The 18,628-nt window shown below is 35.0% G+C and overlaps 1 protein-coding gene across 1 annotated transcript in view; it reads right to left on the reverse strand.

Annotated features, from left to right (window-relative positions):
• The window catches only part of LOC131042226 (disease resistance protein RPV1), a 28,515-nt gene extending 18,783 nt beyond the window's left edge, over positions 1 to 9,732 (reverse strand). Inside the window, exons 1-3 of the mRNA XM_057975557.2 lie at positions 8,820 to 9,732; positions 7,737 to 8,733; positions 7,472 to 7,630 (exon numbers count right to left, since the gene is read on the reverse strand). Coding sequence (XP_057831540.2) covers positions 7,472 to 7,630; positions 7,737 to 8,733; positions 8,820 to 9,028 — 1,365 coding nt within the window. The 5' untranslated portion in view covers positions 9,029 to 9,732. The remainder of the gene's footprint in view (positions 1 to 7,471; positions 7,631 to 7,736; positions 8,734 to 8,819) is intronic.
• Between the last annotated feature and the right edge of the window lie 8,896 nt (positions 9,733 to 18,628).

Below are 18,628 nucleotides of genomic sequence, written 5' to 3' on the forward strand. Positions count from 1 at the left end.
TCATACAAAAAGAGACAATGAATAAATTATAATCGTTTCATCATATAAACTGTACATTTGAATTGGTATGAAAAATTTCTAATTTTGAAAAGGAGCTCACAAGTTTAAATCTTTTTTCATTTATGTTTCTATAAATAGTTTAAAAGTCTGCTAAAAATAAAGATTATCACATACAAAATCTTAGTTTCTCTTACTCAAATAAATTCCTATTTTCAACTCCTGCAAAATTATAATTCTCCTCATAGGATGTGGGAGAAATTACCAAATATTTCTATACTCTCCTTCATTTCAACCACTAGTTGCTTCAACACCAATGAACTTCCAGATGACTTCATTATTTCTTTCCACTTTCGCAGGCTTCCTATTATTGTGTGGTGATCTCTTTTAGGCTGCTCTTTACTTGACATCGACTCTTTGAGGGGTCCATAATTTCTTTCCTCCTATAGAAGACTTCAAATTCTGTTGACCAAAATGCAATAACCTTCTCTAACGATGAGATCTAACTTCCTCACGTAGGTGGCTTAAACTAACTTTTTCCTATTGGAATTAATCCCCACCTACCCTATCTACTTCTCCGTAATCCTTCCTTCTCCGCTGCTGTCCTCTCATTCTCTCCAACTTACTGTGTTCTCTTCATCTTCTTTGTCAACATCACATAACAGATTTTGAATAAAATATCTTCTGAATGGTGGATTCAAAACATACTATCCAATGCAATTAATATGCTCTATTTATAGTTTTTGTTTCAGTGTATACGAATAGGAAGAAGGGAGCAAAAGAAGAGTCTAGAAGTAATATAACTGCAACAGGTATATAGCAAGGACAACGCACTTTTGTGTTGATGTCTCAAAAAGAAGAGAGGCGGAAAAAGGTTTTATTGCTATTGCAATAGCCCTTTATCAATTTAGAACAGGGGATATATGTTCTGTTTTTAACTTATTTTCTGAATATGAAATTGAGCAACAACTCTTTGTTCTGTCATATGTAAACAAAATATCGTGTATGATTTAAAAATATAAACAGATCAGAGATGTGTTCAAATAATCTTTCTGCTTTTCAAATTTTCTCTTTGTTCTTGTTTCGATTACTTCTCTACCTCTTTCCATCAGTGGTATCAGAGATGAAGGTCAGTGGTGTAGAAGACTTTCAAAGTTTTTTCAAGGAGTTAAAAGGGTTTTTCAAGCAAGTTATTTGCAGTCAACCATGGCAGCTCCAATCACAATTTTGACAAATCCATAGAGTCCACAGTTTAATGGGAAAAATTATGATTATTGGGTAATCACAATGAAGGCATTGTTTTGCTCACAAGATTTATGGGAGTTTGTAAAGAATAGATATCAGATATCCAAAACCAACAAATGCAATAACATATAATGCATTAACTCAAACGGAGAAAGATGTATTGAAAGATAATAGGAAGAAGGATTCAAAAGTTCTCTTTTTTATTTATCAAGGGGTGGCAGTAGCCACAAAGTCAAAGCAATCATGGGATACTCTCCAAACTGCCTACCAAGGAATGGCTAAGGTGAAAATAGCTAAGCTACAAATGCTAAGAAGGGATTTTGAGACCATATAAATGAAGTAATCAGATACAATAGATTCATTCTTCAGTCAAATCATTGGACCAGTAAACCAAATCAGATCACATGGTGAAATTCTTGAAGAGATGAGAATGGCTGAAAATATTTTGAGGATTTTGCCTACAAGGTTCGAATCTATTGTGGTGGCCATAAAAGAAACAAAGAATCTTTCGCAATTTTCAGTTCATGAACTCCATGCATCACTTAATTTTCAGTTCATGAACTCCCCTTAGATTACTAGCATATCACATTGGGCCTACTGAGTCACGTCCATTGCATATAGGAACCTCTGAGTCACTTGTTTGAACTTACTACAATCTTAGCATACAATCATACTTTGATGAAGAGAGAGTAAAATGACCGTTGGGCAGCTTTATTCTGTATTAGGCACTATCATAAAAAACACATTAACAGATGGGAGGAACAAGAACAAGAAACAATTTTTTTTATGAAGAATCAATTAATGGACAAAATTATGGGGGAGAGTATTGCAACAATTTTTAATTGCTCTCACGTCGCATGGGAAGAACATGAGTGCTGCAGAGTTAAAGATAGGTTTTCTAAAAATTACAGTCTTTGATTTGTCCAGGACCTCTATTTATTGAGGGAATTATAATCCATTATTTGTCTCTGATGTAATCCAGAAGTTTAGTATTCAATTTGAATGAATAAAGATTTAACTATATGTTAATAGTTTATGGTAGTTGTAGCAATTTCTATGTATTTTTCTAATTTCTTCACATTTTAGGGTGCAATTTCAGTATACCACCCAGTTTGGATAGGTTTGACGAAATTTATATTGACACTCAAGACTTTGATTCAGTTTTCTTTATATGTTCTCTGTTCTCTGTTCTTGGATGATTCTATCAATGAAAAACAATACAGTTTTATTTTGATCTCTATTGTACGAGAGGAGTCATTATTTAAAATCCTTTATTCAATAATTTGTGATTGAATGAGATGATGTTTTAATTTTTATTCTAATATTCATTCAGTATAGTGTTAGAGCTTTAAATTCTTTTCCTTCAATTGGTATCAGAGAACAGATAACAGTTTTTTATGCAAGAAATTTTAAAATGGGCAAATGGAATCACAGTTTTGTCCTACAGCCAGTTTTGTTGCATTGAGAACTAAATTGAAACTCATCTCTGTTGTTCATTCAAGTGGAAACTGAAGATTGCATGATCAATGGCCTTCATATCTACTCGTGCATGCTTAATAGCTTTCAGTTCTGCTTTTCAACTTTAGTTTCATATTATTTTCAATAAATTGATAGTCACAAATTGACCAATAAACTGCAGCTAGTGGATCTCTCTTTAGTTTTTCTTTCGATGCAATAATCCGCTTGTATGCACACTTCAATTCGTAGTTCTCTAGGCTTTTCTTCAGTCTATTTTTAGTTTAAAATAAGTACATTCGGACGCATGAAATCTCTCCTATGTTTAGATCTGTTTGTTAACAGTCTTCTGCTATCTTTAGTTTTGATCGGCAGTCAAGACTTTGATTCAGTTTTCTATATATGTTCTTTGTTCTTGGATGATACTATCAATGAGAAAATATATTTTCGCTTTGATCTCTGTTTTAGGCACAGAGAGCAGTCTTTATTTGAAATCTTTTATTCAATAATTTGTGATTGAATCAGATGGTGTTTTATTTTCTGATCTATTATTTTCCTTCAGCCAGCAGCGATTTCTTTGTCTCATTTGGCAGGGGATTTACATTTTCTGCGACCCCTTCCTTTGGCTTCAACAATCAAAAACCTGTTTTTGGCAAATAACCACCTTTTATCAGTTGCACACTTTTATAGCAGCCGCTTAACGAAACTTTGGCCACTGGGCATTCGTTTCTCTTCTATGATCCCTTGCAATAAACTTTAACCCTTCTCTGATTTTGTGCTCTGATACAAATTGTGGATTTTGAAACACGGACAATAAATAGAAAATTGCTACATCAAACAGAGAATCGCAACCGCAAACAGAGATTGTTTTTAACGTACAAAAAAAATTACTATTCATTAATGAACATGATTTGATCAACTAATCAAGTGATCAAAAACAATGAATGAATTGCAATTGTCTCGTTATAGAGATCTTATACAATTTGAAAGACTGTTAAAAATAAAAGTTATCATATGCAAAATTTATTTAAATAAATTTTATTTTAAAAAATCCTATTACGATGTGGGAGAAATTACCAAATATTCCAACAGTCTAAACAAGGGGTTGTGGTCTTTATCCCTGTACAGGCAGTCTAACCAATTAGAAATATGACTTGTTTCATTTGTATATTATGGCGAGGTTAAAAAGTTCCTGCTTCGGCTATTGATGAAGTAACGAAGTGGATGAAGGTAGCAACAGCGGTTGAGTAGCGTTTCAGGCAAGGGAGATTATTGAAAAGAATAAAATACTTCACATCTATTCAAACTTTCACTACTGCTGTAGAACAAAAACAGGGGATTTTGGTTTTTACACGATGTGGTCAGGATGTTTATAGCACAAAATAAGCTTCCTTCATTCTACGTATATGAAAATTACATTGATATTTATTACTGATGTTGTATTACATTCAAAGAATTGGACATCTGTTGTATTGTTTTACTCGAGCATTATTTTTAATTATCTGGACAGATTATATAATCAAATAGAACTGCAAACAAAATTACAATATAAAACAGATGTTGCATTGTTCTTCTCAAGCGTTATTTTTCTCAACGAGAATCACACATATATAGTCAACCTTTACCAGGATGGGCAGGAGAAGAATTATTTTGCCAAAACTCTTTTCAAATTGACCACTGACCAGATTCTCGAATGCTATACTAGCGAGTAGCGGGTATTTGAAAGTATGAGATAGATGGCCGGCGGACCGTCTAACTTCTAAGCACGGATAGAGCCCCCACGGGTCTGAGAACTTTTGGGTCTGCTCTGATCGCCAGCCTAGAAATCATCTCAATCGGCAGTTTTACAAAATTAAAATTTTCTCAGACAATATAATAGATCTTTCTATACAATATATGTGGACCGATGGGGAATATACAGAAGAAAAGATTGCCGGGTCAAGTTTCTAGGGAAATAATTCTTATATCTGATGAACAGCTAATCCTCCGGAATAGATTTCAGGTCCATACTGGCAGAAACGAATAAGAGAGGAGTCAGGATAACTCAATTCCATGTAGATTTTGCAAATTATGTGAATAAACAGATATAGTGGAAATTTTTATGGATAAACAGAATATTAGAGTTAAATAATGTTGGAAAAGGTCAGATAGATTTCTCTTGTCCCCTTCTTATCTCAATAGTGATTGGAAAATAGGTTAAGAGATCTTTCTTATTTCGATTTCAGATCATTTTTCGATAACTTTGACTGTGACTGTGGAGTTCCTGCCAAGGAATATCCTTTAAAATGTTGAATTAATGCGGTTCCGAGTTCCAGAGGTTTCGAATCTAGTGAAATGTTTTGATGGTCGAATGCTCCCAAGATATGGGTTCTATAATGTTTGTTCTGGCAAAAAAAAATAATTAAGGGTTTGATGAAGAAAGAAAATCTAGATTTATTGTAAAATCAAAATTTATGTTAGTGAATTCAAAAATCAGTATCTTTATTTAGATTGACAGTCAATCTATGAGATCAATTCCCAATTTAACTCAAACTTCCCCTTATCAAACATCCCCTTCCAATGTAATTCAGGAAAATCAAACCTTGGTTGAGGTTCTGTAGATTTACTGTTACAAAATCTGTTGACATTAATGAACTTCCAAATCAGCATCTGCGTCTGAACCCACAATGATGATTAATCGACTGAATTGACTCTTTCAAATGAAACATTAATCTAACTTGAACTATGTAAAAAGCTACAAATTATATAAATATTTAAGGTCCTAAATTTAACCTATCTTCAACAGAAAAAAATGATCTCAAATCTCATTAAAATAAACATATATATTTTACAGAGAAATTTACGGAGCTTTGGTTACAAGATGGAAACCATAATACCAGATCTCATGAAAATTTGAAAAATGGAAATATTCTAGGGAGAATTCTAGAGAGCTTTGGTTTACAAGATGGAGACCGTAATATCAAATTCTTTTCAATTCTTCTAGAATTTATATAGATTTTTCCATCTCTTCAAGAAGTGTATAGGTATTGAAGGACATCCGCGACATAATAGATAAAGTTGTTGGCTTCTTTAAGATCTAATCGGATGTACTCTACTTTAAGATGACTAGATTTATTTGTGAATGGCATCATGTACTATATCATAGGGGAGAGGATCCAGTAGTTGAATGTGTTCTAATTTTTGTAATAGTAGTTATTGATTTAATACTCCTACTTGTTGATTTTTAATGTCTGATTTTTTTTACAACATTGCATCAATAGTTGTGACTTTAAAGTTGTTATTGCTATGATGACTACCCATGATTGAATGAAATGTACCTTTAGTTGTAAAAAGAAACCAATCATGTGATGCCACATCACCTGCACAAGTATGGGGACCTCTTTTGCATGACTATTGGTCTCACCTTTTTTTTTCACTGTTTTGGACACCTTGGCAAAATGCATGCTGACGTGGCATCATATATAATGGTGTGGTCATGAAATCTTAGTTATAAGCAGTAGACTTGCCAAGTAAGCTGCTGTAAAAAAATGCGAGTGATTTGAAATTTCTACGTAAGATTTTGAGAAGCCCGAAGTTAGGGTGCAGAACTATTGGGTCCTCTCCCATAGATGTTGACCATAATATCAAAGGGTGCATAACTACTGGATCCTCTCCCCTAGATGTTGACCATAATATCATAATTTAACCGCTGCTTTTCTTACTTACAGATCTCTGGAATTTCTGTGTGCCAATGTGTAGAGCTTAACAGTTTAACAAAACAATGGTTCAACAAATGTCCACTCAAATAGGCTAAAATCTGTCCGAGTCTTGTAGTACCTCAGGTCAATTGAATTTCGATGTGCAATGCAAAATAGAAGGCATTTGCTTCAGACTTTGCCCAGGGGAGGAGGTTAGCTAAAAACCATTTAGAATCTTGTTAATGTTTAGAAATCATATGGTAATGGGACCAAGCAAAACTATGGCAATCCAACCTAAGAAGTTAAAAAACAATATCCAAAGGTTGATTAAAGGGATATTCATTTTTCACCAAAATTTTTGAGCAAGTAACTGGAAATTCCGAATAAAATTTAGGCTTCTGTTTATTTTGTACATATTTTTGGGGAATAAATAGGTTAGCCTGGGTTATCATCTAAAAACAGAGGCAATAAACAAAAATCGTAACTGCAAACAAAAATCTCTAACAGAAATCTTTTAGTCAACTTCCACAATGGGTTACATTTTGGAGACTCTGTTTCAAACAGTACACAAGGTAGTATTTTATAGAGGTTGCAGCCTCTAAAACCGTTTAACATGCATTTCATGCATTATTCGGACAACCTTGTTAACTGGCAGTTCTAGAAACAAAATTAATTGTTTAAACTATCTTTCAACTAACTGGTAAAACATCGCATGACAATGAACATGAAGATTTACATGGTCATGCACATGGCTATTCTCTAACTGGCAGAACTGAATGAACTGTTAGATCAGCATCAGTTACCAACAGATTAAAGGGATTATCATTTTCACCAAAACTATGAGCAAGTAACTGGAAATTCCGAATAAAATTTAGGCTGATTCTGTTTATTTTGTACATAGTACTTTTGAGGGAATAAAGAGGTTAGCCTGGGTTATCAGAGGGTGTGCAATAATGAGAAAATAAGAAATTGAATCCACAATCTAAACTACTTAAAGTGGCAACCAAAATTGAGTGAGACGGCCCAGGGATCTATATACATTTCCATATTTATGGGAAAAACAAAGGGAAACTGCTATAAGTAATGAGATCAAATACCTGTGCAGAGATCATTTTATCACTTGAGCAACAAAGGCGGATGGGCAACTTCTGTCTGCTGATTTGTTTTGCCAAGTCCCTCACTAAATCGTGCATTCTTATTTTGGAGATCCACTTTGGTCTCCTCCAAACACCTGTACTGTCATTCAAGCTTTCACCCTGAAAATAAATTCATTTGATAAATTAAGATAATAAAATGTTCTAATAACTATTTTAAATCACGATAAAGATCTACGCCTATTTAAGGATTGCTAGTAATTTTTACCTGTAATGCTCTTCGACAAATTATGTCTGCACTTTCAAACTGCACGAGGCATTTTTGACGGAGCGTCTCAAGGCATTGACAGCCGTCATCATTATTTAATCCATCCAAAACCCTCTTTACCAGATCTGTGTTTTCTCCCGTTAAGAAATGGGCAACGTCTAAAAAGGCCTCTTTCTCTCTAACGTCAAGAGATTCATAGCTATCCATTACTATCTGCTTTAATACGTTTTTCGGCAGCCTTTCACGGAGGCTTTCCAACCGCTGCTTCCACTGTCTTGGATCACGTTCATTGTAGAGCTGCCCTGCTAAAACTTTTAAAGCCAAAGGAAACCCACCACACATTCTAACCAACTCTTCCACCATATTTTGCAAATTGTGGACTGGTTTGGTCAGGCCGAAAGCATGCCAGCAGAATAGCTCTCGGGCATCCTTTTTACCTAGTAATTTGACATTGTAAACTTGCATTTTGGAACTATAAAACAAAGATTGGTCTCTAGATGTTACCAATATCAGACTGCCATTTCCCACAACATCCTTAACAAATACCAGATTGTCTATTTGCTCTGTACTATCTATATCATCAAAAACAACCAAAACGCCAGTCAATCCCCGCAGACGATCTCGAATCAAGCTCCTACCTCTACGCGTATCATCAATACGCAAATTCTGGTCACGCGTCAGATCCCTAAGTAGACTTTGCTGCAGAGAGGGTAAATCGTTTTTAGTTTTACTCACGTCAGACAAGAAACAACATCTCTGGAATTGGGAAGACTTGGAGTTGTAGAGATGAGTAACCAGAGTGGACTTCCCCGATCCGCCAAGTCCCACTATCGCCACAGCATTGATGCCCCTTGATTTACTTGGACTCAAAACCTCCTTTTCGAAATGCTCTACCGCCTTAGGGAGCCCCACAGTGTATTCAGCCACATCCAGACTTACCTTCCTCGCCTCTTTTAATACAATCTCAGTTATTTTATTCACACGTTCACCATAGTAACTGAAACAATTTTAGAATTTGTCATAAATCAGACGCTCATGCAAACAACTGTACATAAATGTTTTTCAGATGATGTAAATACTTACTCTTGCTCCGTGTTGATCAGCACGCCAGAAATATCAGATACTTTCCTGAGGGCGGTTATCCATCTGTCAATTTGTTGGATGTTAACCCTGCCCTTGGTTCTATGATCCTGAAAGGCTTCGGCATAAACTCCCTTATCAACATAGCGAAGGTCTGAAGGTTGGATGTCGCAGAAGATGGGGATAATCTTACTAGAGTGAGAATCTAACATTTATACTAGCTCATTTAAACACCAGGCGGATTGTGCGTATGTTTTGGAGAATATGGCAATCTGAACGGAGGAACTGGAAATTGCAGATTTAATTGCAGGGGTTAAGGAATCTCCTACTTGCAATTTGTGTTCATCGAGAAACACTCTCAATCCATGCGTATCAAGAGCGTGATAGATGAGGTCGGCAAAAGTTCTCTTGACATCAGGTCCTCTGTGATTAATAAAAACATGATAAAGAGGAAACACTTCTTCCATAAGGAGATCACACATTTGAACACAGCGATGCAACTAAAACAAACAGGACGATGAACACAAGGTAAAGGAAAATAATGATTTTAGTGCAACCTCTTGATTATCTAATATCTCTGATGCTCAAATCCATTACATGATGCCTCTTTATAGAGGTATTAGGATATCCAGATGTTAGCTCGACATGCCAAATATAATGCTTTTCTTATTCGTTTCTTATTTGCCTCTCATTAAATTTGTCTGTCTTTTAATGTTTAATCATTACATTTAATTTGTATGTGGGAAAAATTACACATTCCATGCAGTACGAGAGACGGCAGTCAGAAAGCCGCGCACAAGCAGGCAGTGCTGTCAACGATGTTGGAATCGCTAGTCCCAACTACTCCCTATAATATTCATTCCCCAGCTCAGCAGACAAGGCGCCGCTACTCTGTTACGCTAAAAAATATAGAGCACACTACAAATAGAAAATAAAATTAATATAATTGCATCCAAGTAAAATAAGGCTGAGAAAGATAAAATATATAATATAAAAATCATAAATCCTCTCACAAATAAAACCTTTCGAACGAACTCGAACACGTTCAGAAATGGACTGCAATGATAGAGTTTGAAAAAGGAAAGGGGAGACAGACAATGACAAATAATGAAGGGAAGGCAGACAATGATAAGACAACCTTTGTCTACCTTCCCTTTCCTTTTCCAAACTCTATTATTGCAACCCATGGTGAACGTGTTCAAAATTGTTTCAAACTCTATTATTGCAGTCCATGTTGAACGTATTCGAAATTGTCTTATCATTGTTTGCCTCTCATGCTGAATTTGTTCGACTTCGAAGGCTTTTATTTCTGAGAGGATTTATTATTTTTATATTATATATAGGCTGTTGCTGTTTTTTTGTGTGCTCATCTCTGTTTTAAGTAAAAATATATATTTTATCATTCTCAACGTTATTTTATTTGGGTGCAATTCTATTAATTTTATTTATTATTTGTATTGTGCTCCATTTTTTTAATGTAATAAAATAAGTTTTATTTGATCAGTTTGAGTTATTGTTACGATGAAGGCGGTTATTTATTTGAGATGGACAAGCTGCTTTAGAAAATCAATGGTTAAGAACACTCCATTAACCATGCAAGACGATCTAACTCATCTCGTCCATTCAATTTGTTTTTCTGCCATCCACCGTTCACGACATTATTTCTGAGAGTACCTCTTGCTTCACAAAAAATGCCTTTCCATTCATTGTATGGGGAAAATGGTTGTGTCACCTCTGCGGTTCATGAAAATCACATTACACTATTCAATGACTACATCTTCCACAGGTCACACATTGTACATGACTAATAAATGAATACTACTCCTAACTTTTCTTTTTTGTGTTCTTTTATTTTTATTTTCATTCTCACAAATGAAAGTCGTTTCTACACATGTAAGGACCTCCACATTATTAGAATAACAAAATATACAAATTAAACATAATCAATGTTTAATTAATTAAACTTGCTCAATATACACTGAATAGATGCTAAAAGTTTTAATTCGACAAAATGTTTAAGTACATGAGCTAAGATATTGGCAAAACTTAAGGAAATTGTTTTAGTTACATCAAACCATATGGTCAATTACATTGAATATATATAAAACATAGTTGATAATCATCTTGATGGGGGCTCCCAACATCTATCTCCCACGAGGAGACTACAAGTGAGAACATTGTCGAAGCAATTTAGTACCCAACCGCGAAGCATTTATGCTTCCATGGATTTCTTCATGACACGAAGAACCATCGACCCTGTGTTGAAAGAATGTTGCAAATATGTGCTTGAGAAATATTTGAGAGATGTGTTGTCATTGATGTCAACATATTTCTCTGTCTGTGACAGTGATGTAGTGAAGTTCAGTGAGTTAGTTTGTTCAACATAGTAAGTATGATGAAGATTAGAATTTGCAGATTAAAGGGTTTGTAGAGGGTTGTTTGTAGTTGATTCAGTTCAATTTTCAAAGGCCTGGACTAAGATTTGATTTTGTTATGATTATCTGTGCTATGCTAGTTTTTCAATTGTTCAGTGGTGACAGAGTCACTTGCGGTATTTTGATCTCCATTGATCTGCATCGTAATATCTCACTTGCGGATTCAGAGGTATATTTGGGATGTTGGTGTGTGTTCTCAACTCGAATGGCTCATGGTTTGGAGGTCCACAAGTGATTCTTCAAGGTTGATAGACATTGCAGTTAGTGTTCCTATGGTTCGGTATGAAGATACTGGTGGTTCTAGTAATTTGTGATGGTGTTAATGTTGCTATGGTAATTCATGATGTTTGTGGATGTTTCTAGACCATGTGCCTTTTGTGTTGGTGGTCTACATTGATCGTTGAGCTCATAATTGATTTTTCTCTTATGTGCATTGGTGTTCTTTGTGTACTTGGCTAACTGGATGCTTGTAACATGTTGTGGATGTTCAAGGCAAAAGATTTGGCTATGTGCTATGTCTTGACCAACATTGCTTGTCTCACATGTAATATTGTACTGAGTGTGGTTCTATTTTTGTAATTAGTTGGTGAGTGTTGAGTCGACCTTGATGATTTCTCCAAGGTTGATGTCATTTATAAATAATTGTTATAATTTTGTATTCGGTGTGTGTGTGGGTGTGTGTGGATGAGTGAGTATGTATGTGTGTTGAATGTATACAACTTTTGAAGGTAGAGAAGGAGTGTGAAGAATAAATTTGTTTTGTGCTTCAATGCAACTAAACCAGGCATTAAGGAGATGTTATTTCCTAGTTCATTATTTTTGGAAGTGATCCATGATTGTTTGTACAGGCAGTGAGCCTTCCTTGGGTAGTAAGTCTTTTTATTTTGAGCAGTGAACTCAAGGAAGTGAGAGTGAATGCATGTGCATTCCCCATTGTAATACTTCTAAGAAAGCATACCTATATTGTGGGTTCATCTCCACCATGGTTTTTCCTTTAACCAGGTTTTCATGTACAAAAATATTGGTGTTATTTGTGTTTATGATGTGTTGTCAATTTATGCTTTCATGTTTAATTATCAGATCTAGGAATAAGTTTAAGTAGTGTGAGTTTTTGTGACAACTGATTCACCCTCCCCCCTCTCCGTTTTCTACCATATTTCCATCAATTTGTACTAGAGAAAATTTCCTTTGAAGAAGATTAATCACTTGAGGTGATCTAGGATGGCAACTGACAAGAAGGGCAGTCCAAGATTTGATGGTACCAACTACTCTCTTTGGGAGAATCGCATGGAGTGTCATCTAAGATGCATTGGTGAACCTTACTGGGATATTACTAAAAGAAATTATACCATTCTCGCGAATGGTCCTTCAATTCCAAATGAGATAAAAAAATGTTGAATACAATATTAGGGCTAAGGAAGCATTGTTGAGTTCTCTAACTGACTCCAAGATGACAAATGTTATGGAATTGTTGACTTCTCATGAGATCTAGAAGAAGTTAGAAACCTTGTATGAAGGTGATAGTTATGTGAAGATTTCTAAGTTGCAGAGCCTAAAGGGAAAATATGAGATGTTGAGGATGAGTGAAGATGAGAACATCACTTGTTACATGCAGAAGGTGAAGAAACTTGTGTGCAATGTCAAATGTGCCCATGGGAAGCTAGAAGAATAAGAGATTGTTGCTAAAGTTCTCTGATCTTTATCTGCATCCTACAAGTACAAAGTTGCTAGTAGTATTGAGGAGATCAGAACTGTGATAGAGGTAACTACGAACATGTTGATTGGTAAGCTTTTGGCCTTTGAGATGAGTGAATTTGGTGATTCATTTCCTAAGGTAGAATCTACATTCAAAGCTACTATTTTTGGAAAGGATAAGAAGAGATATGATCTGGGAGAAATTTATTCAAGGGGGATGTCAAGATATGGGAAGGAGAGGAAGGAAATCAAAGATGAAGAGCGAGAGCTTGAGGACCATGAAGCCCTTATTGCCAAGATATTACCCAAAGGAGTCAGTAAGTATGAAGGAAAATTGCCTCTTAAATATTTTTCTTGCAATAAGATAGGCCATTTTGCCTCACGGTGTCGAGAAAGAGTTCCTAAGTCAAAACCTAACAGACCTAGATGTTAGAAGATATGTTATTATGCTATTGATGAAGGTGTGATAGATGATGAATTTTATAAAGGAGGTACAAGTGATAATAAATGGGTGTTATTGCTACCAAAGAAGATGATACAATGCTTACTGACTCTGCTAGTTGCACGACTATGGAAAGAGCTTTGGTTGCACCAGTTGAAGAGAAAGATGAATGGGTGATTGATAGTGGATGGTCTCACCATATGACAAGTGTCAAGAGTAAGTTTGTGAGTTTGGAAAATTATGAAGGTGGCGTTGTGAATTTTGGTGATGATAAAGTTGGCATAATCCATGGTAGAGGATACATTTCTCTTGATGGTAAGCACAATACTGGTGATGCCTTGTATGTAGAAGGTCTAAAGCATAATCTCTTGACTGTTAGATAGATGGTTGACAAGGGATAATGGTCTTCAATTCAAGAATGGTAAGTGTAGAATCTTGGGTACTTCTAGAATTGAGATTGCATCATATACAAAGACTAAAGGTAATATATTTCATTTAAATAGTGTTGGTAAAAGATGTTAGATTGCTCAAGTTGATGAAAGTTGGTTGTGGCATAGAAGAATGTGTCATGTGAATTTTGATATCATTGTTAAGATAAGTTCCACTTAGGTTGTGGGAGATCTTCCAAGGTTGATTAAGCTTGCTAACACTAAGTTCAAGGAATGTCAGTTAGGGAAATAAACCAGAGTTACTTTCAGGAGTAAGAAGCATTGTTTGAGTGGATTATTGGATCTTGTGCATACTGATTTGTGTGGTCCATCTAGAGTTATAATTTTGTAGGGAGATAGATATTTCATGTTGTTGATTGATGATTATTCTAGGATCATGTGGGTTAATTTCTTGAGGGAGAAGTTTGAGGCTCTAATCAAGTTCAAGATTTTCAAGGCTATGGTTGAGACAGAGATAGGTTTGAAGCTGAAGTGTCTAAGATCCGACAAAGGTGGTGAATTCACTTCTGGTGATTTCAATACATTTTGTGAAGAACACGGGATAAGAAGATAGTTGTCTACTTCAAGAACCCCTTAGCAAAACGGAGCTGTGGAAAGAAAGACTAGAACCATTCAAGAAACTGCCAGGACAATGATGTTGGTGGAAAATGTTCTACATGTCTATTGGACAGAAGTTGTGAGTTTTGTTGTTTACACTCTTAACCAAGTGCATATTAGAGGTGATATAGGTAAGACTCCTTACGAATTATGGTTTGGTCATGCTCCTACTATTAAATATTTAAGAATTTTTGGAACTAAATGTTATATCAAGAAGGATGAAGATGTAAGAATTTTTTATGCTAGATGTGATGAAGGAATATTTTTTGGTTATTTTGGCAAAAGTGAGGCCTACCAATGTTATAATAAGAGATCGAGGAAGATAGTTGAGAGTGAAAATGTCAGGGTTGTTGAAAGTAATGAGAGACAATACAGATCTTGAGGATATGAATCTGGTGATTAGAGTGATAGTACAAACAATGGGAAGCAACATCAAAACCAAAATCAAGTCTTGGTCATTCCAAAGAATCTAGATCCTCAAGGAGAAGGAACTAGTGCAAGAGCTAAAGAAAGAACTCAAGAGTTTAAAATTTAATAAAATCCTACTTGACTCCCAGGTATGTAAGGTTGAATCATTCTAAAAATTAGATCATGAGAGAGAGAAATAATTTAGGTGTTCAAACAAGAAGAAGAATTGCTAAAGATCAAGTTGAGTATTGTTTGATTTCAAATATTGAACCTAAGGATGTGAATGAAGCATGTAAAGATGAACATTGGGTAACACAAATGGAAAAATAATTGATGTAGATTGAAAAGAATAATACACAAGATCTTGTTCGTGACCTAAGGACAAAAATTTAATTGGAACCAAATGGGTCTTCCGGAATAAATTGCATTAGAAAGGTGAAGTTGTAAGAAATAAAGCAAGACTTGTTTGCAAAGGATATTCACAAATTAAATGAATTGATTTTGAAAAAACTTTTGCCCATATGGTAAAAATTGAAGCTATAAGATTGTTTCTTGCTTTTGCTTCTTACAGGGATTTCAAAGTCTATTAGATGGATGTCAAGTCAACATTCCTAAATGGTGAATTGGAAAAAGAGGTGTACATTGAGCAACAGGATGTATTTCAATTATCTAATCAAAGAGATATGGTTTCCTGATTGAAGAAAGATTTGTATGGACTGAAACAAGCCCTAAGAGCATGGTATGCCAGATTGGATAAGTACCTACTGAAGCTAGATTTAACAAAGGTACTGGTGATAGTAATTTGTATTTCAATATTGATCATGATAACATTTTGATTGTTGAAGTTTTTGTTGATGATATTATCTTTAGAGGGAATGATAGTTTATGCAAAAAAATTGCTAATGAAATACAAAATTAATTTGAAATGTCTATGATTAGAGAGGTGAAATTATTTTTGGGTTTGCAAATCATACAATCAAAAAAAGGAATCTTTATATATCAGTCCAAGTATGTAAAAGAGTTGTTGAATAAGTTTGGATTGGAAGATTCAAAGCCGGTTGGTACTCCTATGGTAACCAGATGTAAGTTGACTAAAGAGGATGATTCCCCTAAGGAGAATCGGACTAGATATAGATCTATGATTGGTGGATTGCTCTATTTGACTTAGACCAAACCTAATATCATGAATGCAATATGTCTTGTTGCTATATTTCAAGATGTTCCCAAGGAATCTCATGTTGTGATTGTTAAAATATTTTTTAGATATTTGAAAGGAAAAGATGATTTTGATCTATGGTATCCTAAAGATGATGATTTTACTTTGAGTGCTTTTACTAATGTTGATTGGGAAAGAGATATGGATGATAGGAAGAGTACTAGTGGGGGTACATTTTTCTTAGGAAAAAATATTGGTTTCTTGGTTGAAAAAATAGAATTCTATTTATCTATCTACTATAGAGATAGAGTATATTACTACAACAAACAATTGTACTCAGGTGGTTTGGATGAAGTAGATGTTGAACAATATCGGAGTAGTGTATGATGAGACTATTTCTATCTACTGTGATGATTAAGTGCAATTAACATTTCTAAGAATTTGGTGTTGCATTCAAAGACTTTACATATACCCATCAAGTTTCACTTTTTGAGAGAAAAGGTAAATATGAAGGAAGTCATATTGGAGTATGTGTCGACTAAGGAATAGATTGCAAACACCTTCACGAAGCCTTTGCCTAAGGATACTTTTGAGTATCTCATAGGGAAGTTAGGGGTGATTTCCCCTCCTCATTAGAATTAACATGGATTGGTATGCATCAATCCAATGCATTTCATAGTCATATCTTATGATCCAAATTGATGCTTGGTGGCTACTACTCAAGGGGAGTAGTCAGTTTTGTGAGCTATTTTTTTGGTTTGATTACAATTATGTGCCTTTTTCCATTGATTTCAAAAGGGGAGAGATTCATGTGAAAATTGCGAAGAGATTAAAAAAAGGGGGAAAAAGGGAGAAGAGTAGCATGCAAGGTCTAAGGGAGAGTTGTAGATTTTTCTTTCTTTGTCATTGATTGTGTCAATTTTTCACATCATATGTTGCCATCAATGCCAAAGGGGGAGATTGTTGGAAGAATTTTGCAAATATGTGCTTGAGAGATATTTGAGAGATGTGTTGTCATTGATGTCAACATATTTCTCTGTCTAAGATAGTGATGCAGTGAAGTTCAATGAGTTAGTTTGCTCAGCATAGTTAGTATGATGAACATCAGAGTTTGTGGATTAAAGGGTTTGTAGAGGGTTGTCTATAGTTGATTCAGTTCAAGTTTCAATGGTCCACATGAAGATTTAATTTAGTTATGGGTATATATGTTGTGGCTAGTTTTTTAGTTATTTAATGGTGATAGAGTGATAGTATTTTGATCTGCATTCCTCTGCATTGTAATATCCTATTTTGCAGATTTGGACGTATGTTTGGGAAATTGGTGTGTGTCCTCAATTTGTGTGGCTCATGGTTTGGAGGTCCCCAAATGATTCTTCAAGGTTGACAGTCATTGTAGTTAATATTCCTGAGGTTTGGTATGAAGATGTCAGTGATTCTAGTAATTTGTGTTGGTGCAGATGTTGTTATGGTAATTCATGATACTTGTGGATGTTTCTAGATCGTGTGCCTTTTGTGTTGGTGGTCCACATTGATCATTGATCTTGTAATTGATGTTTTTCTTTGGTACATTGGTGTTCTTCATGTTTTTGGCCAACCGGATGCTTGTAATGTGTTGCAGATGTTCAAGACATAATTCTTGGAGGTATAATATGTTCGAGGCAAAAGATTTGGGTCTGTACGATGTATTGACCAATATTGCTTGGTCCGCATGTAATATTATATTGAGTGTGGTTATATTTTTGTAATTAAATGGTAAGTTTTTATTCGACCTTGGTGATTTCTCCAAGGTTGATGTCATGTATAAATAATTGTTATAAGTTTTTATTCGGTGTGTGTGTGTGTGTGTGGATGAGTGAGCATGTATGTGAACTGAACGTATACATCGTTTGAAGGCAGAGGAGTGTGAAGAAGAAAGTTGTTTTGTGCTTCAATGGAACTAAACTAGGCATTAAGGAGATGTTATTTCCTTGTTAATAATTTCTAGAAGTGATCCATGATTGTTTGTACAAGTAGTGAGCCTTCCATAGGTAGTAAGCATTTTTATTGTGAGCAATGAACTCTAGGAAGTGATCCTAAAGGCATGTGCATTCCCCATTGTAATACTTCTAACAGAGTATACCTATATTGGGGGTTCATCCCCATTGTATTTATTCCCTTAACCGGGTTTCGACATACAAAAATCTTGGTGTTATGTGTGTTGTTGATGTGTTGTTGATATGTTTAATTATCAAATCTGATAATAAGTTTAAGTAGTGTGAATTTTTGTGACAATTGATTCACCCACCCCCCCTCTCAGTTGTCTGCCCTATTTCCATCACCATGCATGAGGACACCTAGCAACTTGAAATTGGCAGGGGATGGAATCTAGTGCAACTAAGTGTATCTACAATCTATGATGTTATTGTGATGATAATAAGATATGGAAGAGAGTGAAATTGTAGTGATTCAATTAGCAAGCATATACTATAGATCAACAGAAATTTGGCCAAAGATATTTTAGGGTCGACTACCAATAGATGAGTTAAAGTAGAGACTTAAACTTCTTGGTAAACTCACTCTTCTCTTTACTCCATATTTGGCACCCATCCAATAAACATTAACACACATTGAATACATAATATAAAACTATG

This window comes from Cryptomeria japonica, chromosome 5 (assembly GCF_030272615.1).
Source record: "Cryptomeria japonica chromosome 5, Sugi_1.0, whole genome shotgun sequence".
In the NCBI taxonomy this organism is placed as follows: domain Eukaryota; kingdom Viridiplantae; phylum Streptophyta; class Pinopsida; order Cupressales; family Cupressaceae; genus Cryptomeria; species Cryptomeria japonica.